At 37.0% G+C, this 24,331-nt stretch overlaps 1 protein-coding gene across 1 annotated transcript in view; it reads right to left on the bottom strand.

Moving 5' to 3' along the window:
- LOC140140532 (uncharacterized) overlaps positions 1-24,331 on the bottom strand; it is a 105,861-nt gene that overhangs the window by 63,498 nt on the left and 18,032 nt on the right. Inside the window, exons 2-9 of the mRNA XM_072162291.1 lie at positions 14,791-14,937; positions 8,636-8,837; positions 8,416-8,482; positions 6,665-6,743; positions 6,098-6,247; positions 5,433-5,594; positions 1,737-1,874; positions 998-1,165 (exon numbers count right to left, since the gene is read on the bottom strand). Of these exons, the coding sequence (XP_072018392.1) occupies positions 998-1,165; positions 1,737-1,874; positions 5,433-5,594; positions 6,098-6,247; positions 6,665-6,743; positions 8,416-8,482; positions 8,636-8,837; positions 14,791-14,937 (1,113 nt within the window). The remainder of the gene's footprint in view (positions 1-997; positions 1,166-1,736; positions 1,875-5,432; positions 5,595-6,097; positions 6,248-6,664; positions 6,744-8,415; positions 8,483-8,635; positions 8,838-14,790; positions 14,938-24,331) is intronic.

The following is a 24,331-nucleotide window of genomic DNA, read 5'->3' as shown; positions in this document are numbered from 1 at the left end:
ATAGCGTGAAAACAATAACGCGTGCGTAATATCATTTTACGCTGGGAAAAACGCGCAGTTTGATCGTGGCGCACGTGACCGGTCCATAGTTCATTTCCATGGACCGGTCCATAGTTCATTTTGCGGGCATAGTTAATTCAATGACTGCACTTTCAACCAATCAGATGACAGGAATCTATATATGAGGTATATAACAGTTGTTATAGTTTATTGAACCTGGAAATACATGAAAATACAAATGCTTATTATTATTAGATCAAATACTGATATCTTGCTGTGATTTCTGCGGTAGTAAGCTGTACATTAGTGATAAATCTTACCTGACATAGATTCTGTTTCTTGGCAATCATACTGCGTGTACTGATATCTTGCTGTGATTTCTGTGGTAGTAAGCTGTACAATAGTGATAAATCTTACCTGACATAGATTCTGTTTCTTGGCAATCATACTGCATGTACTGATATCTTGCTGTGATTTCTGTGATAGTAAGCTGTACAATAGTGATAAATCTTACCTGGCATTGATTCTGTTTCTTGGCAATCATGCTGCATGTACTGATATCTTGCTGTGATTTCTGTGATAGTAAGCTGTACAATAGTGATAAATCTTACCTGACATAGATTCTGTTTCTTGGCAATCATGCTGCGTGTACTGATATCTTGCTGTGAATTCTGCGGTAGTAAGCTGTGCAATAGTGATAAATCTTACCTGACATAGATTCTGTTTCTTGGCAATCATGCTGCATGTACTGATATCTTGCTGTGATTTCTGTGGTAGTAAGCTGTGCAATAGTGATAAATCTTACCTGACATAGATTCTGTTTCTTGGCAATCATGCTGCGTGTACTGATATCTTGCTGTGATTTCTGTGGTAGTAAGCTGTGCAATAGTGATAAATCTTACCTGACATAGATTCTGTTTCTTGGCAATCATGCTGCGTACTGATATCTTGCTGTGATTTCTGTGTTAGTAAGCTGTGCAATAGTGATAAATCTTACCTGACATAGATTCTGTTTCTTGGCAATCATGCTGCGTGTACTGATATCTTGCTGTGATTTTTGCGGTAATAAGCTGTAGAATTCCTGGCTAAGTTCTTTGAGTTGAGTCGTGTTAGATTGGTCAAGTGAACGCTTGATTTGAAGGAGAACAGCCTCTGCTTTCTCCACCTGTTGCATAACAACAACAAAAAAACATTTTTCAATGGTGGAAGATCTGGACCAGGATTTCAACTGGTTAACCGAAGGTGTAGGGGAAGCCACCAACATCTGGTGCCACCCCAGCATCTCACCCAATAAATACAAAAGCTGTCTTATACTTTCACCAGTATATCAACCCATTTTGGACTATTCCAGTTGAACACCTTACACCCCCTACGGAAGACATTACCTGTATGGGTGACTCAATCTGAATCTGCACCCCTATGTGGGAGATTAAGGTCATGTTTTCATAGGGGGTCTTTGAATTTCAGCTGGAATAGCCTTTAAAATCAATGAAAAAACTTGCCTACTTTTCAGTAAGATTATCAAACAAAAATCCTTCAGCAAAGTTTACAAACAAAATGAAGATAATAGAATTCATGTTCACGTACTAAAGGATAAAATCTTTATCCCCTGTTTGTTCACACAAAATACGGGAAAATATCTATGGTCTGGTGCCAGACACTAGACCATAGATATTTTCCCGTATTTTGTGAACAAACAGGGGATAACTAATATTATACATCATCAACACCTTTACCTTATCAATTGATATAGTTTCTACAGGAACTGTCAAAATATCAGATAACTGTCCCAGTGCTTCCTGCCACACATGGTCTACCAGACTTGCTACTTCTTCTGTTAATGGCTCCTGAGCCATACCTCTCTCTAGCATCACCTGTATCATGAAAGAGCAGAAGGTTTGATATATGAAAGGGATATACCATCTGAACAGACCCACAACATGTAAATTTAGTTATATGGAATTACCTTTCAGTATATTGATGATCCAGTCTTTCTGGAGAGCAGCTTCCTTTTGTCTTGGTCATGTTCCCTGGTTCCATCTGGACAACATCTCGTTAGCCTCCGTCATGTTCCATGGTGACTTTGTCTTACCTTTCTATATTTTGGTGTTCCAGTCAATTTGGATTATAACAGCTTCTTTGTCTTAGTCATGTTCCATGGTGACTTTGTCATTATCTTTCTGTGTCTTGGTGATTCAAGCCATCTATAGAGCAGCTTCTTTGTCTTGGTCACATTCCATGGTGACCTTGTCTTACCTTTCTGTATCTTGGCATTCATCCATCTGGAATATACTTGTAACAGCTTCTTTGTCTTGGTTATGTTCCATGTTGACTTTGTCTTACCTTTCTGTGTCTTGGTGTTCCAATCCATCTGGATTATAATACAGCTTCTTTGTCTTGGTCCTGTTCCATGGTGACTTTGTCTTACCTTTCTGTATCTTGGTGATCCAATCCATCTGGATTATAACAGCTTCTTTGTCTTGGTCATGTTCCATGGTGACTTTGTCTTACCTTTCTGTATCTTGGTGATCAATCCATCTGGATTATAACAGCTTCTTTGTCTTGGTCATGTTCCATGGTGACTTTGTCTTACCTTTCTGTATCTTGGTGATCCAATCCATCTGGATTATAACAGCTTCTTTGTCTTGGTCATGTTCCATGGTGACTTTGTCTTACCTTTCTGTATCTTGGTGATCCAATCCATCTGGATTATAACAGCTTCTTTGTCTTGATCCTGTTCCATGGTGACTTTGTCTTACCTTTCTGTATCTTGGTGTTCCAATCCATCTGGATTATAACAGCTTCTTTGTCTTGGTCATGTTCCATGGTGACTTTGTCTTACCTTTCTGTATCTTGGTGTTCCAATCCATCGGATTATAACAGCTTCTTTGTCTTGGTCCTGTTCCATGGTGACTTTGTCTTACCTTTCTGTATCTTGGTGATCAATCCATCTGGATTATAACAGCTTCTTTGTCTTGGTCATGTTCCATGGTGACTTTGTCTTACCTTTCTGTATCTTGGTGATCCAATCCATCTGGATTATAACAGCTTCTTTGTCTTGGTCATGTTCCATGGTGACTTTGTCTTACCTTTCTGTATCTTGGTGATCAATCCATCTGGATTATAACAGCTTCTTTGTCTTGGTCATGTTCCATGGTGACTTTGTCTTACCTTTCTGTATCTTGGTGTTCAATCCATCTGGATTATAACAGCTTCTTTGTCTTGGTCATGTTCCATGGTGACTTTGTCTTACCTTTCTGTATCTTGGTGATCCAATCCATCTGGATTATAACAGCTTCTTTGTCTTGGTCATGTTCCATGGTGACTTTGTCTTACCTTTCTGTATCTTGGTGATCCAATCCATCTGGATTATAACAGCTTCTTTATCTTGATCATGTTCCATGGTGACTTTATCTTACCTTTCTGTATTTTGGTGATCCAATCCATCTGGATTATAACAGCTTCTTTGTCCTGGTCCTGTTCCATGGTGACTTTATCTTACCTTTCTGTATCTTGGTGATCCAATCCATCTGGATTATAACAGCTTCTTTGTCTTGATCATGTTCCATGGTGACTTTGACTTACCTTTCTGTATCTTGGTGATCCAATCCATCTGGATTATAACAGCTTCTTTGTCTCGGTCATGTTCCATGGTGACTTTGTCTTACCTTTCTGTATCTTGGTGTTCCAGTCCATCTGGATTATAACAGCTTCTTTGTCTTGGTCATGTTCCATGGTGACTTTATCTTACCTTTCTGTATCTTGGTGTTCCAATCCATCTGGATTATAACAGCTTCTTTGTCTTGGTCATGTTCCATGGTGACTTTATCTTACCTTTCTGTATCTTGGTGTTCCAATCCACCTGGATTATAACAGCTTCTTTGTCTTGGTCATGTTCCATGGTGACTTTGTCTTACCTTTCTGTATCTTGGTGATCCAATCCATCTGCATTATAACAGCTTCTTTGTCTTGGTCATGTTCCATGGTGACTTTGTCTTACCTTTCTGTATCTTAGTGATCCAATCCATCTGAATTATAACAGCATCTTTGTCTTAATCATGTTCCATGGTGACTTTGTCTTACCTTTCTGTATCTTGGTGATCCAATCCATCTGGATTATAACAGCTTCTTTGTCTTGGTCCTGTTCCATGGTGACTTTGTCTTACCTTTCTGTATCTTGGTGATCCAATCCATCTGGATTATAACAGCATCTTTGTCTTGGTCATGTTCCATGGTGACTTTGTCTTACCTTTCTGTATCTTGGTGATCCAATCCATCTGGGTTATAACAGCCTCTTTGTCTTAATCATGTTCCATGGTGACTTTGTCTTACCTTTCTGTATCTTGGTGATCCAATCCATCTGGATTATAACAGCTTCTTTGTCTTAGTCATGTTCAACAGTGACTTTGACTTACCTTTCTGTATCTTGGTGATCCAATCCATCTGGATTATAACAGCTTCTTTGTCTTGGTCATGTTCAACAGTGACTTTGACTTACCTTTCTGTATCTTGGTGATCCAATCCATCTGGATTATAACAGCTTCTTTGTCTTGGTCATGTTCCATGGTGACTTTGTCTTACCTTTCTGTATCTTGGTGATCCAATCCATCTGGATTATAACAGCTTCTTTGTCTTGGTCATGTTCCATGGTGACTTTGTCTTACCTTTCTGTATCTTGGTGTTCCAATCCATCTGGATTATAAGCAGCTTCTTTGTCTTGGTCATGTTCCATGGTGACTTTGTCTTCACCTTTCTGTATCTTGGTGTTCCAATCCATCTGGATTATAACAGCTTCTTTGTCTTGGTCATGTTCCATGGTGACTTTGTCTTACCTTTCTGTGCGTTGGGGATCCAATCCATCTGGATTATAACAGCTTCTTTGTCTTGGTCATGTTCCATGGTGACTTTGTCTTACCTTTCTGTATCTTGGTGATCCAATCCATCTGGATTATAACAGCTTCTTTAGCTTGGTCATGTTCCATGGTGACTTTGTCTCACCTTTCTGTGTCTTGGTGTTACAATCCATCTGGATTATAACAGCTTCTTTGTCTTGGTCATGTTCCATGGTGACTTTGTCTCACCTTTCTGTGTCTTGGTGATCCAATCCATCTGAATTATAACAGCTTCTTTGTATTAGTCATGTTCCATGGCGACGTTGTCTTTACCTTTCTGTATGTTGGTGATCCAATCCATCTGGATTATAACAGCTTCTTTGTCTTAGTCATGTTCCATGGTGACTTTGTCTTACCTTTCTGTATCTTTGTGATCCAATTCATCTGGAATATAACAGCTTCTCTGTTTTGGTCATGTCCATGGTGACATTGATTTACCTTTCTGTGTCTTGGTGATTCAATCCATCTGGATTATAGCAGCTTCATTTGATCTTGGTTCCATGCATGGTGACTTTGTCTTATCTCTCTGTATTGTCTTACCTTTCTGTATTTTGGTGATCCAATCCATCTGGACAACATCTTCTTTGTCTTAGTCATATTCCATGGTGAGGATGTTTTCTGGTTGTACAGAAAGCTGTAGACATGCAGAGCTTCTTCACTGGTCTCACTGTAACGACACTCACGGACACTACCTGTGTCACTCTGCAAACAGATAAACAGCAGAACTTAGGTAAAATTGTAGTACGTTACTTGTCAAGAACTGTCTCTCACCAAGGTAGAGGATTTGACATACAGAACTATCAAAACTTTATTTTCATACTCTGTATACGATATGTAATACTCGCACAATGCAAACAAGCACACACTTCAAATTGAAGCTTCAAGGAAAATAATTCTGTGGTACACTATAGTCTTCCGTGAGCGACACACCAACATAGTGGAGTCGGTACTCTTTGGGTCCAATCTCTTTGCTCATCTCACAAAATGTGCTATTCAAGTTGAAATCCATACACCCCCAATGGAAGACATGATCTTAATCTTCCACAAAGGGAGTGTGACTTTCAAATGTGGTTACCAGAATTGACTCCATTTGAAATCTACACCACTTGTGTGGAAGATTGAGGTCATGTCTTTCATAGGGGGTGTGCGGATTACAACTGGAATAGCATATTGATCTCTCTGATTATCACAAAATCTATTCTCACCTTGATATTGGATAATTTCCCATGGTGCACCATCACTCTGAATGGATGTGTGACATCATCCCTGATGCTAGCGCCCCCTGGTGGCAGTGGTGGAATGACATGCAACTCCAGAAGGTAAAAGCTACTCTCCTTCGTTTTGGGGTCAGTTTTCTGTATGAACAAGGAATCATTAAACAAGAATCATTTCAAATGACAATATGTTGACTAAACAATGACCAATCTTTGTAATATAAAAAATAACATTTCATTTTAGATGGTCAGGAAAGAACATAAACTGTGTGGGAAGACCTGGGTTTATTATTTCAAAAAGTGTTATAACGAATCATTAAGTCCATTTCAAGAATTTAACAATTGATACACATCATGACTTATAATACAGGTAACGATACATTACTGCTCTCACTGCTGCTCTGCGTGCTAGCCATATAGGCTTCAAAATATAAAGTTTTGAGATTTAGAGCAATAACATCTGCTGAAAATGCTGGTTGACCTGGTGAAAGCATTCCGGTGAATGTACTAAATTTGAGTATTTCAAAGTTTAAACATCAACAACAAATCCATAAATACCTGTAGAAGAGCAGATTTGGCCAATTCATAGCATTCATCTGGGTATGCTGGTGCCTGGTCTGACCCCAAAGGATACACTCTGAAAACAATTAGTCAATTAAGAAATAAATGTAATCAACAACTAACAAAATGTATAAATGATAAAAAGAGTGAAATTTTAAAAACAAGATGACTAATGACAATGAATGTTTTTGCCATATATACTGCGCCAATAAAGTATCCTTACACTTAGAAAAATAATCACAATTTCAAAACTGAACAATAATGGGGTGAATTTGTTTTTGTAATAGATGCACTAACTAATCCTGCACATTATGACACCACATTGAATCCAATGTGACTTCAAGAAGTAAAGTTACAAGCAATTGAATAGACGAAGGTCCAGTTTTAAAAGTGACAAACTGGCCTATACAAGGCGCAAAAAGATTCCAACAAAGCGCAACAAAGAGATTTCAAAGTTTCTTCAATGAAGCGTTATTTAAAGCAGGTTTTTATTTCAGTTTTTACTTCTCTGTAGTTGTCATAACTTTTATTTTATTTGTCAGTTCTTTTGTTTAAGTTTTCTTTTGTTCCTTTTGTTTTAAATTAAAGCCAAACGCATAAATTAGCCATTCACCACTCTCAAACCAGATGTCTAGTGTGCGGAGTTTTGAATAGGCCAGTTTGTCACTTTTAAAACGGGACCTTCATCTAATCAAATGCTTGTAACTTTGCTTCTTGAAGTCACATTGGATTCAATGTGGTGTCATAATCTGCAGGATTAGATAGTGCATCTATTACAAAAACAAATTTACCCCAATATTGTTCAGTTTTGAAATTGTGATTATTTTTCTAACTGTAAGGATACTTTATTGGCGCAGTATATTAGCGATATTGATAATGCAGTGCATTGTGGGCCAGGATTGTGGGTAATATTCAGAAACATTTAAAGTGGGAGAAATAACACAATTTCCTGGGGGTTCTTGATGGAAATGAGGGTCTGTGGATGTGCGGCAGATTTGAGGAGCATTTTTAGCCATTTTAGTTTATTGATGGCCCTCATTCAATTTCATGGCAACTTAGTTTAAGATATAATGTTTTTTCGAATTTTAGGTCTGTGTTTTGTCATATTTGATGGTTTATGGAATGACGTAGGGCCGTAGTGATTAGCGACAACCTGTAAAACATGCTGAGGCTTGTAGATCAACGTCTAGGCATTGTGCCTGTGCATAGCACACTATAAATCACTGCACTTTTTTTTACCCAGTTCCAAGTTCACTGCATTGAAATACTGTGTGAGCTGCGATCTTTTTCTCTCACCTCAGTATTACCCACAATGCACTCACTGCACTCTGTTCTTACCAATTTCAGTTATTCTAGGAACTATATTATATCAAGTCTTACTTTTCTCCTTTAATACCAAACCTTAATTATAGAAAATTTCGCGGTTCTCGGGTTGGGTGGTTCTCATGATATAACTATCTCTAATAGGCCTACCTGCCCTGACCTTTTAAACTACTTATACGTCTCTCAATGAGATGCACCTGCACGATTAGCCACACTGTAATGCTTTCCGATGCTCGCACTGTGCCCGTCGGTACTTCGTGCACTACGCAATAGCGCACCACACGCACGCGATGCACACCGCGAGCACGCGTTAGCAAGCCGCAAGCATGCGATAGCGCGCGGACAGAGGGACGGACGGACGGACACGCCATGATTAGTATTATGATAATGATGATTAAAACTTTTGAACAATTGTGGAGACTAACCTGATCTTGTTTATGTTGAAAGTGCTTGGTTTACTTGTCTTTGGTTTTTCTTGGTGCTGACTTGGTCCTGAGTTTTAAAGAATAAGTATACAAAAACAACACAAAATGTTAAAGTAAGTGCAGATAGACATACATGTATGAAATGAAATCCTTAAAACTCAGCTGTGACTATCTATTTGTAGTTCAGCATCTATTAGCAACTCAATGAAACCCAACTCACCTGTGACAATCTTCCCTGAGCTAAACTCCTGTGTCATAGACGTCCCACAGACAATGTGAACCTCTGTATCTACCAGCTTATCTTCACTGAGACACACATCGATGAAGTCCATACCCAGGATAGGGACACCATATTTCTGGGCCATACGACCTTTGTAAGAATCTTTTGCCTTCTCTGCATGGCTGACAATAAGATGGGAGCTCTGTGATAAAAACAAATGAGATCATTGTTACAATGTATTCAAGAAAAAACCAAAACCAAAAAATGAGTCAAGTCATTTTGCTTTTCCAATTAAATTCCACACTCCCCCTGTGGAATATTTTGTAAATATCATCCACAGGGGGAGTATGAATTTCAAATGGAATGAACACATTAGGCAGCTCCATTTGAATTTCATACACCCTCTGAGAAAGATAGATTCAACCTGAATCTTCCCCTGAAGGAGGGTGAGTTTCAAATGGAGCTGCTAATGTGTTAATTCCATTTTAAATTCATACTTCCCCCTAGTGGCACATATTTCCAAAATTTTCCACAGGGGTAGTGTGGAATTTAAATGGAATAGCCCATTTCGACTAATTTTCAGCTTGAGAGTCAAATCAATAATAAACTTATTGGTCTAGACTTGACAAAAGGTGGGATATCGCTATGTACTGTTTTAGTTTCAAATGACTCAATATTTTTGCACCAAGTTATGTTTCATCAAATTTTAATTTATACATCTTCCATTCACTCATATCCCATTCTTATAGGCCTATAAAATGGATTTTAACAAAATAACATTATTTGTTTTAAGGCCTTTTTGGCTGATGTCCCATGGGACTTTAAAATAAAATGTGGGAGGGATTTTTTTTCTATTGGTGGCAAGAACACCCATTTTTGGTATTTTGTAAAAAAAAATGGAAAAATACATACAGCACAAATTTGGAATAAAAAAAAATATTATCTTGTTTTGCCAAATGAAACATATCTAAATCCTAATAAGCTCATAATTTTCATATTTTATGTTATTTTAATAATTGGTTATCAACAAGATTAAACAATGTGTCTTCCAAAATGTAAAATAGATAACTTGAAATTAGTCTTTGAACACGTCTTTGGGCCTGATTGTCACAGCATGTGAAAAATGCCAGAAAAATTCAAAATTAAAATGAGACTTTCAATAAAGGATTAGAATTTAACTATGTTTCATTTTCCAAAACAGGGTATTATTATTTTAATTCAGGAAAAAAATAAAACAGGAAGTAGAACATTACTAATACACTAATGTTATCTACGTCTAGCAGGGTGAGTAATTTGAAACTGAATATTAGTCTAACAGCTGATTTTCGGCAATTTTTTTGTTAAAGTGTAACAGAAAAAAAATCAATTTGCACAGCATTTATTAATCTACCGGTAATATACATATAGGGGGAACATGAGATTAGATATTAATTTTGTTTGACTTGTAATTAATAAGTAAGGGACCGATCGTTATTTACGGCAGGGGGGGTAATGGGCATTTTGGAAAAAATATCGACAACAAATTTCGCGTTCCCCCCTCGCGTCCGCTCAAAATTTTCGGATTCCCCCTTGTTTTCCCGAATTTCTCCATTTAAAACTTAACATTCCCCCTCTTGGTTCAATGAAAAATTTCGCGTTCCCCCCTCAAGACCCAAAAAAAATTCGGATTCCCCCCTCAAAACGCCCATTACCCCCCTGTCGTAAATAACGATCACTCCCTAACCATCCAAGGCATATACACCACACCTATTACACGTATAATGTGTACAACAGGTTCCACATGGAGAGCAGATATATCAAATATTAATATAAATAATTCAAATGAATAGGCAATTAATGCTATTAATTAAAATTATTTCAGAATTCAACAACTTGATTGACATTTCCATATCATTAGGAAATGATACTGATATGAAACTATGGGAAAAGATATGCCTGTGGATGCACTACATGTATAAGCGGAGAAGATCTGCTCTGCACTAAGGGAGTGGTCATTATATACGCGGTGGGAATGCAAAAATTTAGGGAGAACACAAAAAAAAAAGATTCCTGAAAATGTGGCAATGCAATTTTTTTTCATGGAATAAGGGGAGGAAATAAATATTTTACTTGATAATCAGGAGGGACCTGAAATTTTTTGTAATTCATGAAGGGAGGACTTTTTTGTTGAAAAATATTTATAAGTCCTCAATTCCCCCAGCATAAATAATGACCGCTCACTAATATTCTCATCATATTCTTGTCAGTTTCTGCCCAATCATATATACACTTTTGGCAATTTTTCTAGTTCAAAGCCATAATGTACATCTTTTAAAATGAGTTTGGTGAATGAATTTGTTTCAAACCTGATTTTTTTTGTCATATTTGTAATGTTTATACACATGTCCCAACTTTCACCTGTTTAGATTCAGCCACATGCATTGTGTTTTTAGGACATTTTACAAAGCAAGTTTGAATTAAAGTCTGAATTGTGATTTTAAATTTCCCTAGAACAGCGCAGTTAAGCAGCTAACACAGCAAGTTTTCTTTCATTTTACCACATTAGTTTGGCTTAAAAAGTTAAAAATGACCATAAAACTTTGTTGACAGTTGTTACTATTTACTAATGATATTTTATAATATTTGGCATCTATAACCAAATTAAAATTTGACCAAAATTGTATTTAGGCTTTAAGGACTACATTAGCACCACACCATCATTATTTTCGATATAGGCCCTACAGCACAGACAATCATATAAATAAATAAATAAATTTTAGATTTATAAAGCGCCTTTCTCCAGATCTTAGAGGACTCAAAGCGCTGTAATTTTGCTGCAATGGTGAATCATCACAATTAGATCGCATCAACTAGGTTGCTGCCGAACGGCGCACACCTATCCGCATCTAGATTGTAACATCCACCAATTATCTGTGCAGCTCCCCAAATTCCATTGGGTGAAGGAAGTTTTTGATAACCAAACAACTAATCACCGATTTTTGCGATACAGGAGGAAAACGGAGATCCCGGAGAAAACCTGCGAGAGCGAGCATGGAATCGGGATAAACCAAGTGCACATGAGTCCTTGGGCGCGCCGGGCTTGAACCCGGGACCTCAGTGGTGCAAAGCGAGGGAATTACCGCTGCACTAACTCGCCCTCCCATCATGAGTTTGTTTCAATTTTTAACACAAACTTGATTAGGGCACAAACCAAAAATTTGATGACGTCCTATAAACAAAGGTGCTTTCGTTGGGAGGCTGACCCCTCCCTGTAAATATTAAATATTGAATCCTTTTTTTCATTCATTCATTAAAGGTTTATTACACAATTGTCATAGCAGTATAAAAACTGAAATGCAACAATTTTACAAAAGTATACACATATAAAATATTAAAATACATAAGTATAAATGCTAAAATACAATGTACATATAAATACAGCAAAAACATAAGAAAAGAGCAAATTACATAGTAAAACATCCACACATTCATTTTCACCCATTCATCCACATGTACACACCCCCACACACACCCCTGCATCCCATATCCACTCATAAACTATCACTACCACAAGATCACACCCACTGACCTTACACACCACTTATTCAAACTCTTTCTCTACTCATGCACTAGTGACTACATACTCAAACTCCTTCTCGGCACACACATACTTTCATAAATGAATTACATAGCATATTAAAATCATATTAAATAACAAAAAATGAATGAGAGAAACAGAAAATATATTGCACATAATAATGTTTATAAAATTTGGTGGAGATGGGAGTGAAAATGCCAATAGCCCTTTAAAATAATAAAAAGCTAAAAACTAGGAGTCTTTTTATTCCACATATTTGCCATGTACACCAGAGGGCTTTTCTGACAACGCAATGTTCTACACCTTGGTACCGACAATTGGTCAGAATTTCTTAAAACTCTGCCATGAATGGTGCTCTTCTTTGGCGGTACCCAACTATTGAAACGCTCAGATTTGAAAAGCGAGTTGAAAAACTTCAAACATTGTTGCTCACGTCTCTCATACATGGATGGCAACTTACAAAGCTCAAGTGCCTCATCATAGGTTGTATACTGCTTGCCAACAATGAGCCTACATGCTCTCTTCTGGATGCGTTCCAACGCGGCACTTTCGTCGATGGTCAGACCAGGGTGCCACACAGGCGCAGCATACTCATCAGCTACTGGGCGCATTTAACCCAGAAAAGATAGTAATAAGATCATCAGTTGGCAAGTTGAAGCGTTTGAGAAGTTTAAGCATATACAGTCTACCATTTGCCTTTTTTAGCACTTCAGTAACATGGTTACCCCATTTCAGATCAGAACTTACATGGACACCAAGTATTTTTGCAGCTGAGACAGACTGAAGGGGAACATTAGCAATCATAAGTGGTTGGTCAACTGGGTTGTTTCTCAAGAATGACACTTTCATAGAAGCACACTTTAAAGGGTTAAGCTTCATGTGGTTTTGCACCGCCCAATCCTGGAATTTGTCAAGATGAGTCTGCATGTTAGATGCATCATTACGTGCTCTCGTCTCAACCAAATTTAAATCATCGACATATTTCAATGTCGTAATGGAATTGTCCATAGCGGCATCATTAACTACGGTGACAAAACCAAGTGGGCCAATGCGTGTGCCTTGAGGCACACCACCTTTCAACTGAACCCAATCACTATTTTGACCACGGTACCTAACACTCTGTTCTCTACCATCAAGAAAACTGGCAATCCATGTCACTACTGAGGGACGTATACCAAGGGATATAAATTTATTGATGAGCACATTGTGGTTTACTAAATCGAAAGCTTTGCTGAAATCAGTGATAACAACCGAGCTCAAGTGACCGGGTTTGTCAGAATTTATGATCAGAGTATCCATTAATTTCACCAGATAATGTGTGGTGGAAACACCTTTGCGGTTCCCGTATTGATTGGGATCTATAGATTTCTCTAAGTCCTCTAACAACCACTTTGCCATAAAACCCTCTGCAACTTTGGCAAAGTGGTCAGTTAGAGAGACTGGTCTCAGTTTATCCCAAGTAGCGGGTTTAGACTTTGGAATCGGGACTACAACAGCCCTCTTCCACTGGGGTGGTACTGAACCTTCAAAGTATGATTGATTGAGGATTTCCGCCAGGGGTTTACTAAGTTCATAGGAGAACTCTCTAATGAGCCTGGCAGAAATACCGCCTGGACCACCGGCTTTTCCAATTTTTATTTTCTTCAGCATTTCATAAACCTCATAGTCATGAACAGTAGGGCATGGGTTTGGATCTGGTCGATAAGCAGGAAGCTTAGCGGTATCAAGCACATCAAGGTCATTAGAAACTGATGCAAAGATGTTGTTGATGCTGTTCGCAACGGCTTCAAAGTCATTAGCATCAACACCTGGAGGGGGCTGAATGGTTGACTCAGAGTTGCTCAAATTTGCCATGACCTTGATTTGCTTGTACCACTCAGCTGGATTTGCTTTTTTATGTCGCTGAACCCTGGTTTTATAGTGCTCTTTCTTTGCCTTTGCAATTTCACGACTAATTTTATTTCGCAAACGTTTCCATTTTCGCGACCTATGCTCACGGTGGAAAACCTGTTGTCTCTCATCTATGAGGCGTTTATGTAACTAGTCATCCACGGTTTATCAGCGCTGTGCACTTTCATGGTTTTAATTGGAAAGTATCTATCAATGCCTTCCTGAAGGGTGGTATAAAAGGCATTACATTTTTCCACTGCACTTGTTTTTTCATACACTTCAGACCAGTTACGCTCTCCAATCCAAATTCCAAACTCTCTCATATTTGAATCTTTCATCGGTCTTACAACTCGCATGAACGCGTTATTGTGTTGGCTTTGGATGGAAGACTGTTCAGAGGGGACCAAAGAACTGACGAATGGTCGCTTGTTCCAACTGGGGAATATATTTCAGGTTCCTTGTAATAACGATTCATGGTAGTGATAATTTTGTCAAGAATAGCGTCTTTCCTGGTTGGTTTATTCACAACTTGCCGATATGTTTTTAACTAGTTTTTTTACTTAGTAACATATACATTGTAAGACTAATATATTAACCCCTTCCCCCTAAATGAAAGGACATTCTTTTGTAGGACATCATCGAACTTTGATTTGTTCCCTTACAATATATATTTTAATAATAAGTTTACCTTTTTTGTAATAATGTATGACACAATTCCTCCATTATCTGTGATTTTCTTCCTTAATTCTTGCTTCTGTTTAAATCTCACTTGAGCTGCATCCAAATCTAACACAATCTGACATCCATGGAAAATCCCAGCCCCTGTCCCTGCTGTCTGTGAAAAAAACCCAGAAAGAAATAGAGATATAGGTCATAAAAATTCTTACATTTTGATGACAAAGCTACTAACTTATCTTTACTGAGACACACATCAATGAGTCCAACTTGAAAACAACTTATAAGATTCCCCCAAATACTTTTTACAATAAATCGAAAAATATTTTACGAAATGTGACCGTCCACGGCGAATGAGCTGTAAATTCCTCCCCGGTCAATTTTGTTTTATTTCGTGTTTAAAAATAAACATCATAAACTTAAAAATGGTATATCATTTGACTTCAAACGATATCCAGAAGCGGAGTTATGGTTAGTTAAACTTTGCTCCTTCAACAAAATTATAGCTTTTTTTCGTTTCTGTGTGTCTCTTTTTCCACATTGCTGGCAATAAATATCAAACAGTCATAATTGGCGGTCATTTCAAATCATCCCCAAGTCAACGAGGTTTAAGAAGGTTCTCTCATTGTTAATTGTTGGTTATGCATACCTATACAAATAACCCACCACTTGAAAAGGATTTAGCAAAAGCAAACAAAGACCAGAGCTATTAAAAGTTCTATAGCCATCTAAGGTAGAAGCTTAGTATCCAATTCAATAATAGGATTATTGATTGGTGTTGTGACTATCCAAATAAGACAGATGTCGCGCCAGCTTAAGTGACCGATGAATACGACCTTCGTACACATTTTACACCATAACTTAGAATACAATTTAGGGAATTTACGGCTCATTTGTGCTGCCGGGTCACAAATGCAAAAGTTTAAAAAAGTATGTACATGTAGCCTAATTTGTTTTACACATGGACCATATTATAGCGTCACACATCACATAGTACAATGGTTCATTATAAATGTAAAAAAAGACTGATTTAAACATTGTTAATATAAGTTGCATCCAAGTCTATAGGAATCAACTCTCAAACAATACAGTAGGCCCGACAGTATAGGCCAGGTCTATTCATGTGTTTGTTGAAACCTGACTGCTATGGACTCAGGTACAACTTTTAAAATGGCCTCTTTTCTTACACAATTAGCCATTGTGACTGAACGCAATGGCACGTGTGATGCTATAAATTGGTCCATGATGTGTAAAACAAATAGGGCTACACATACCTTTTTACATTTTTATATTTAAATATTTTTTGATTTATTTTAAAAAGTATTAAGTTGTGAACCCTATAGTTGCTGGCAAATAGTATTTTATAAAAAGGACCCAAAACACTGTAACTTTATTTGTTCAAGGTATACCCTTTTTCTTAAATTTACTTGTTTTATAGATACCCTATTCATGATCAGAGTTGGAAATTTGAAATAACTGGACAACCATAAATGCTGCTGGTGGTTGTCCATTGGTGCTGCTGGTGGTTGTCCATTGGACAACCAAAAATTTGTATGCACAATTGTGACCGTTCAGGTTGAAACGCTCGTAAAGTCGGCCCCTGGTCAAATTTGTTTTCTTCCGTGTTTAGAAAATATATATCATAAGCTTTACAATGATATATCATTTGACTTCAAACGATATCCAGAAGCGGAGTTATAATTTGTTAAACTTTGTTCCGTCAGTAAAAGGGTACATTATTTTGGCACTACATTATTTCTTTTTTTCCACATTGCTGGTATTAAATATCAAATGGTCATAATTGGCGGTCACTTCAAATCATCCCCAACTGAACGAGGTTCAGGAATGTCCTCTCATTGTTAACGCGGCTGTGTACTCTAGACATTGTTTCTTTCGTTTGTACTTTGTTATGTTTTTTATAAATACAAGGAATGAAAATCCAGATTTATAAACTCCAACTGCAATATTTTAAGGATTTTATTTCACTATTCCACTCGTGTTTGAAATTTAAAAGGAAAGAAAATCTTTGTTGTACCAGCAGGGGATACCAGCGCAACAACGCATCGCGTTGCGTGTCGCTAATTTGGTAACGCACAGATACGCTTACGCACGCGACGCTTATCTGCATGCGTGGCGCATCTTATGGAAACACCACGGAAGCACTGATTTCACAAAAACCTAGTGGTCAAATGGCTCCGTTTAGCTGATAAAATGTGGGTTTTTTCAAGTTCTTTCCCCGATTTAAATATCAAGTTATGAATGGATTTCGCTCAAACTTCTCAAGGGCCGTGGATTTACCCGATGTTTATGTAATGTAAGGTAGAAAAATAAAACTGCCGCATTCTCCTGTAAGCTTCGATCAAAGTGAAAACTTTGACCACTTTAAACTTCAACGGCCTTTCTTTCAATGTTCATTTTCTCGGTAAAATGACGATTTAGGTACACGATAACTCAATAAATACAGCATCTATAGGTAAGCAATTATGCTCATCATAAAAAGCATGATTGACTTAAGAAACGGTTTTCTCATTTTTTTATATTTTGGTCTATTTCCAATTTTAGGCATCATTTTGTGCAAATAGGCGGTTGTGAATTTTAAAAAGTTCATTTTGATGCCTTATATATATGGTCAATATCTCCAAAAATAAGGCCAATATCAAAAAACTAAAAAAAACGTTTTTGGAATGTTGCCTCAAGATTAAGAAAAAAGCAAAACAAAAATTTTTGGAAAGAGTGTTTTTTTGTTATGATGTACCGAACAAAAATTGCCAAAAATTCACTTTTTGTGATTTTCTTCATAATTGTTGTTTTACACCAAAACTGTACTTATATTGAGATTCATTGATGTCTTGCCTTCATAAAAATGTATACTTTTACATGTCTTGCGTGAATGATTACAAAGTTATGGCACTTTTACTACAAGCGTATCTGAGAGTACACAGCTACCTTAATTGTTGGTTAACCACTTGAACAGGATTTAGCCAAAGCAAACAAAGACTAAAAGCTTTTTACTAATGCTATACATAAGTATAAGCTTATTATCCTCTTCAACAATAGGATTAAAGATTGGTGTTTGACTGGACTAAAATGAGAAACATGTCGGACAAATATTAGGGACATATGATGAATACAACCTCTATGCATATATTGCACTGTAACTCGAAATACAATTTGCCGACTTTACGAGCGGTTTAAGATGGATGGTCACAATTTTAAAAAGCTCACATAAAATACACTATACAATCAACCACCTTTATTTTCTTATTTCCAACACTGTTTGGTCACGCATGATACGGTCCAGTGCTGTACGGTGCAAAAACTGATTGAGGAGCCAATGGCTCCTAACTTTATAAATTTAGGCGCCCAAATTTTGCTCCCAGGTAAAAAATCTGAGGTGCCAACGTAAACTGAACATCCTTGAATGTTCATAGCTGCTGTACTCTGATCTACATTCCCATTGAACGCTACATACTTCATACGCAGCATGTACATTGTAGGCTTATATGTTTTCCAGGAAGTCCCCATTGAGACATGATGATAAATGCATATATTCATAGCATATATTCGTACTCTTGAATGCTACATTACATACAGTCATGTTTTGTTTTTGGCGATTAAAAGCTTCAGCAGTTGGTCGCCATATTGGCGCCAGGGATTGAATATTTAGTCGCCATCATCAGCAAAAATCTAGTCGCCAATGCGCCTAAAATGGTCACCCGTACAGCACTGATGATACCCCTGGTCAAAGACCAGTGCCCCTCTCCAGGGCATATGGGCCATTCCAAGTGAATCAATACAAATAGGGATCTTGAAATTATGTCATTAAAAAGTTTGGTAAACAACATTGTAGAAACTTTGTCCTAAAATGTGAAAGCAGAGGTATCAGTACTTAGTTTTCTTCACATATTTAATTTTGCATGTACTATGTAATCTCTGGGAAAGTCAATGTTGTTGCCGTGTTTTTTACCAAATTGGAACACAAGGACTACGACGCGTTACTTACAAACAACATCACAGCGAAATACAAAGCAGCTGACACCGATATAGTGGACAACATACAGAAAGAATTCCACAGCATCGCTGATAAACTCAACATTAGTGACAGGATTGACAGCACCGCAGAACAACAGGCATTCGTAACTCTAAAAGACCACAAGAGCAACTTCGAGAACAACCCGAAATGTAGACTTATAAATCCTACAACAAAGACTGAAATAGGCAAGGTGAGCAAACGTATGTTAGATCGCATAAACAATGACATCCGACAGAAAACTAAAGTAAAACAATGGAGAAGCACCAACTCAGTAATAGACTGCATGGTTCACCGATCTTAAAGACAAGGACAAACTCACGTTCATGGTATTCGATGTGGTAGACTTCTACCCATCGATATCTCAGGAATTGCTCCTTGAAACTCTGAACTGGGCCAAAAGGCACACAAACATCTCAAATGTAGAAAAAGAAACAATACTACATGCAAGAAAATCACTACTGTACGACGCAAAGGGTAACCCATGGGTAAAACGTGACACTGATAACGCATTCGACGTGCCCATGGGGGCATATGACGGGGCCGAAGTATGCGAACTAGCAGGCCTTTATATTCTCACCAAAATCGAGAAGGAGCTCGATGCACATCAGGTAGGATTATACAGAGACGATGGTCTCGCAGTGTTAAAGAACCACTCAGGCCCTCAAGCAGATCGTAAACGTAAAAAAATCATACGTATATGGTCATTTTCACAGTAAAGGGTGGAACTTTTGATTTTTAGGGTCAAAATTTCAAACCACTTTATATGTTTCTATTTACTGAAATCTACCAAAAAAACGTTGACAACGTAAAGAAAGCAGCAAGTTTAAAAAGCCCCACCTCGGCTCACTTTTTGAAACTTGGTCCCATTTGTAAAACGATTGATTTCCTGGGACTGATTTAAACTTTATCATAATATTATCAACTTCAAACATTTCCAGATGTGTTATGTGTCTTTAATGTGCCGATGCGATATTAATTTGTAAGATCAGAAAGGTTATAATCTTGCTCTTGTATGGTAAGCCAACATATATGTTTTGTTTTATAATATTAATTTCATGATTAATGATTGAATTAAATGAATAACAAGTAGGAATATAATGCCAGTCATGCTATTATTAAAACGTCATAACTTGTTGGAAACGCTGTATTCTGTTTAAAAAAAAATAAAATAAAAACGCCGATTTTGCTGTTGATGTTCAAAATGGGACCAAGTTTCAAAAAGTGAGCCGAGGTGGGGCTTTTTAAACTTGCTGCTTTCTTTACGTTGTCAACGTTTTTTTGGTAGATTTCCTTTCTTTTTATGAATGAAGCGAGTAGCTCCAAGCTTGAAAAGTCATCCAGTTACGAAGTTTGAATAATATTATTCTTGATTTATGACAATAAAAATACGAGTATATGTAGCTAGACCTATAACTAAAATGTACGTGGTTCTATAATGTAGCCCTGGGACAATCTAGTTGGTATCCAAATTTCGCCGTTTGTGTTTCTTTGTAGCCCTGCAGGCAATCTAGTTGGATATCTCTATTGAGCGGCGGTTGTTGGCGGTCTTTCGCGGTTCGTGGTATTCCTTTATTCTTCAAGCCCTGTCCTCTATCGGGGCTAATTTATTGTTTAAGCTTGTTGGATATCCATATTTCGCGGTGTGTGGTTCTTTGTAGCCCTGCGGGGCAATCTAGTTGGATATCCAATTGATATCTAGTTGGATATCTATTGAGCGGCGGTTGATGGAGGTCTTTCGCGGTTCGTTGTTATAATTTTCCTTATCCTTCAAGCCTTGCCCTCTATCGAGGGCTAATTTATAGTTAAAACTTGTTGGACATCCATATTTCATGGTGTGTGGTTCTTTATAGCCCTCTTGGGCAATCTAGTTGGATATCCAAATTTCGCGGTTTGTGGTTCTTTGTAGCCCTGCGGGCAATCTAGTTGGAAATTTCTATTGAGCGGCAGTTGTTCGCGGTTTTTGGTTTTAATTTGTAGGATATCCGTATTTCAAGATTTGTGGTTCCTGAGTCCTGCGGGGCAAAAGGGCTGGACATAGCAAGATAATTATCTTGACAAGTTGTGTCACATAGACGCTTCCGTACTATATATGCTTGATATATGTTATTTGGATATTTTTTCCTGCTGGCCTTCCATACTAGCGGAACAATTTTACACACCTACAGAGTGTTTGTAATCAACCTACCGGGACGGTATGACAATTGTCATGTTCTACGATAGCTGAAGATGACAGAGAGTCAGGTCTCTAAATCGATTCAACAACCATTCATACATATCACAATCATGTTTTATTGTCCTATTATCATGTGAATTTGCCCGTGGTAGGACAAAATATATTTAAATGAGAATACTACAATGAGTAACGTCGTATTGCATGTATACCCTATAATACCTGATCTAGTTTCTTGTGTTATTCAGATTTCTTTTGATCCTTGATGGTGTTGTATCACACTATGCTGTGTTTTTAAATAGGCCCTTAATACAATAAACAATTTCCCTGAGAATGAAACAACTTGCTTTAATAAAAAAAATAATAATATCACAATAGCACTGGATGTTTAAAATTATGTTATCCTTGATTAATGACAATAAATTGTTCAATAAAACATTGAAAAAATAAATGAGTTGGTCACCGGGTTTCGAACTCGGGATAGCGTATCTGGAGTCAAGCGCTCTAACCATTAGGCCACGGGCCTCTGCTGTAAATTACTGTGTCAAAATACAGCATTTATTATATAAGTGGATGCGTCGTCCGATAAAAACAAAAGAATTGTGAAAAACTTGTTTTTTTGGCGAATGGGGCTCAGGTTTTCAGTATGTAGGGTATCTCAGAAACTGCTAGGGTATATTTGGAAGTGTATCTGAAAAAGTAGTGTGAAGGTGATAACCAGGTAGACCTGTAGCAGTGTCCAAAAATTCTGGATCAGTATGATTTGCCACTAATTTTCGCTATGAAATACCGCGTGAAATGGAAGCAAAAATATTTGTTTATTACAAACAATGATTGACTGTAGGATTGGTGGCCCTTTTTTGAATTATTTGTTGTCAAGATATTACACCTGGGACTGTAAATAACATTTAGCATGGTTTTAGATACATTTGGTACCCAGCGAACAATAACATCGAACAATAGAAGTCAAGTGTTTTAATGTTAGGTGTATATATAGTCGCGCGGGAGTATCTGTTATTAGTCTTCTTTATCAGTCTTTTTTAAAAACTTGCTGGTCACGGCTACAGCGTGACTCTAATCATGCATAGAAGCAACTTAAATTCCAGTAAAATAATGTTTCAAGGCTTAAACCTTTTGATTTCTAATAAAAAAATTGACATTTGCATAACATTTTGGTTAAAATCTAAGAAAAAATGTATTTTACATAACCTCAGAAAATTATGACATGAAAGCTGGAATACATGTGAAATCCCATTCCAAAGTAAGTCAACAGATATAAGTTAAATTTTATACCATGTTTTGCTATGTTTGTAATTGCAGTTTTGAAAATGTTTAACATCAAGTGTCATTTACAATGGAAATTTCCAAACCTTAAACATATTTTTTTAAGTTTTAATTGGGTTCCTAAAATAATTTGAATGTCTAACTTCATGTACAAATACTACTTGATGAAAGGAACCTCCCAGCCAAGTTTCACAGAAATTGGAATTATTTTTTAGAATTGGCAATTCAAGCGATTTGTGTTTCGGAGGCTTCAGTTAACAACACAGGTGATCATAAAAGTAAAATATTTGGCTAACTACTACAAGTTGACATAAAAAAATAGGTAAAAAATATCACAATTACCAATTTTCATGCTTTGCTTCTAAGTATTGAATTTCAGTTGTGACAAAAATTAAATTATCACAGCAAGTCATTTTTTTTTGTTTCGAGGCTTCATGTTAACAATTGTTAAACATTGCAGAAGTAGTTTTTTGAAAACAACAGTGTTGGGATCATAGCTGTTATTTTCTTGTGTGTATTGAATCAATGATTCTATGCGGCAGATATTGTAGATTTATCGCATGTTAATTTTTTCACCCATTTGTTTTAAGTATGGTGTTTTTTGCATGTGAAGCCTCCGAAACAGGCTTTTTGGGGTATCAGTATATTTTTCAAACATTAACCATAATGTCAATTTTTTTTTAATTTATGACATTCTGCACATATCAAATAATAATTACAATTTGTAGACAAATATACCGTCCACAGATGATCTTATAAACCTACTTGAACTTACTCTAAAATCAAACAACTTTGTATTCAACGATGAACATTATCTACAGACTTCTGGCACAGCTATGGGGGCCAAGTTCTCTCCTTCTTATGCCAACATTTTCATGGGATGGCATGAAGGAACTCTTCTCAACACGTCTGCGCTTAAACCACTTGTTTGGTATCGCTACATCGATGACATTTTCATGATATGGACTCATTCCAAAGACGAACTTGAACAATTTATTAATCATGCCAACCAAATCCACCCATCAATCAAGTTCACCAGTGATTATTCACCTACTCAAGTTAACTTCCTGGATGATGTTGTTGTTAAATTATCAGAGGGACAGATCCACACTGATTTATACAGCAAACCCACAGACAAGCATACCTATCTGCTACCCACAAGCTGTCACCCTAGGCATTGCACTCGTAATATCCCTTACAGTCTCGCTCTCACGGCTACGTCGCATTTGCTCAGATGAAAGTGCTTTCCAGCACCAAGCTGAAACCCTTAAACAACAGCTTATAAATCGTGGTTACCAGGAAGACAACATTTCTAACCAAATCACAAAAGCTGCTTCAACCACACGCGAGAATTCCCTTAAATACAAAATCAAATCAAAATCCAAACGTGTCCCCCTCGTGGTTACATATCACCCCAGACTCCCACATTTGTCAGAGATCATCAGGAAACACTGGCACATGATCGAGACTAACCCTCACTTACACAAAGCCCTTCCCGAAGTTCCCCTCATTTCATACAAGAGACCACCCAACCTGCCCTGGCTGAAATTTGATACACTTTTGATACGTATGAAAAATGTATGAAATAAAAGGCTTTGAATTGGAACCCTCATTTCATACACTTTTATGTATTAAAACTGTATCAAATTAACATTGCATACACATTTTATACATATCAAAAGTGTATCAAATGCCAAGATAATGTATCAAAAAAGTATCAAATGAAATGTATCCTTTCATTTCATACATATTTGATACATAATTATATCAAAAGTGTATCAAATAAGTAACTGTATCAAATCAGGGTTCCAATTTAAACTGTATCAAATTAGTGTTCAAATTTTTATCCTTTCATTTCATACACATTTCATACATAATTTATATCAAAAGTGTATCGAATATGTTACTGTATCAAAAGGGTTCCAATTTAAACTGTATCAAATTAGCGTTCAAATTTTTATCCTTTCATTTCATACACATTTCATACATCATTTATATCAAAAGTGTATCGAATATGTTACTGTATCAAATGAGGGTTCCAATTTAAACTGTATCAAATTAGCATTG

Source organism: Amphiura filiformis, chromosome 19 (assembly GCF_039555335.1).
Source record: "Amphiura filiformis chromosome 19, Afil_fr2py, whole genome shotgun sequence".
NCBI classification, from domain to species: domain Eukaryota; kingdom Metazoa; phylum Echinodermata; class Ophiuroidea; order Amphilepidida; family Amphiuridae; genus Amphiura; species Amphiura filiformis.
The sequence above is the reverse complement of the archived record's forward strand: the minus strand, read 5'-3'. Positions and strand labels throughout refer to the sequence as shown.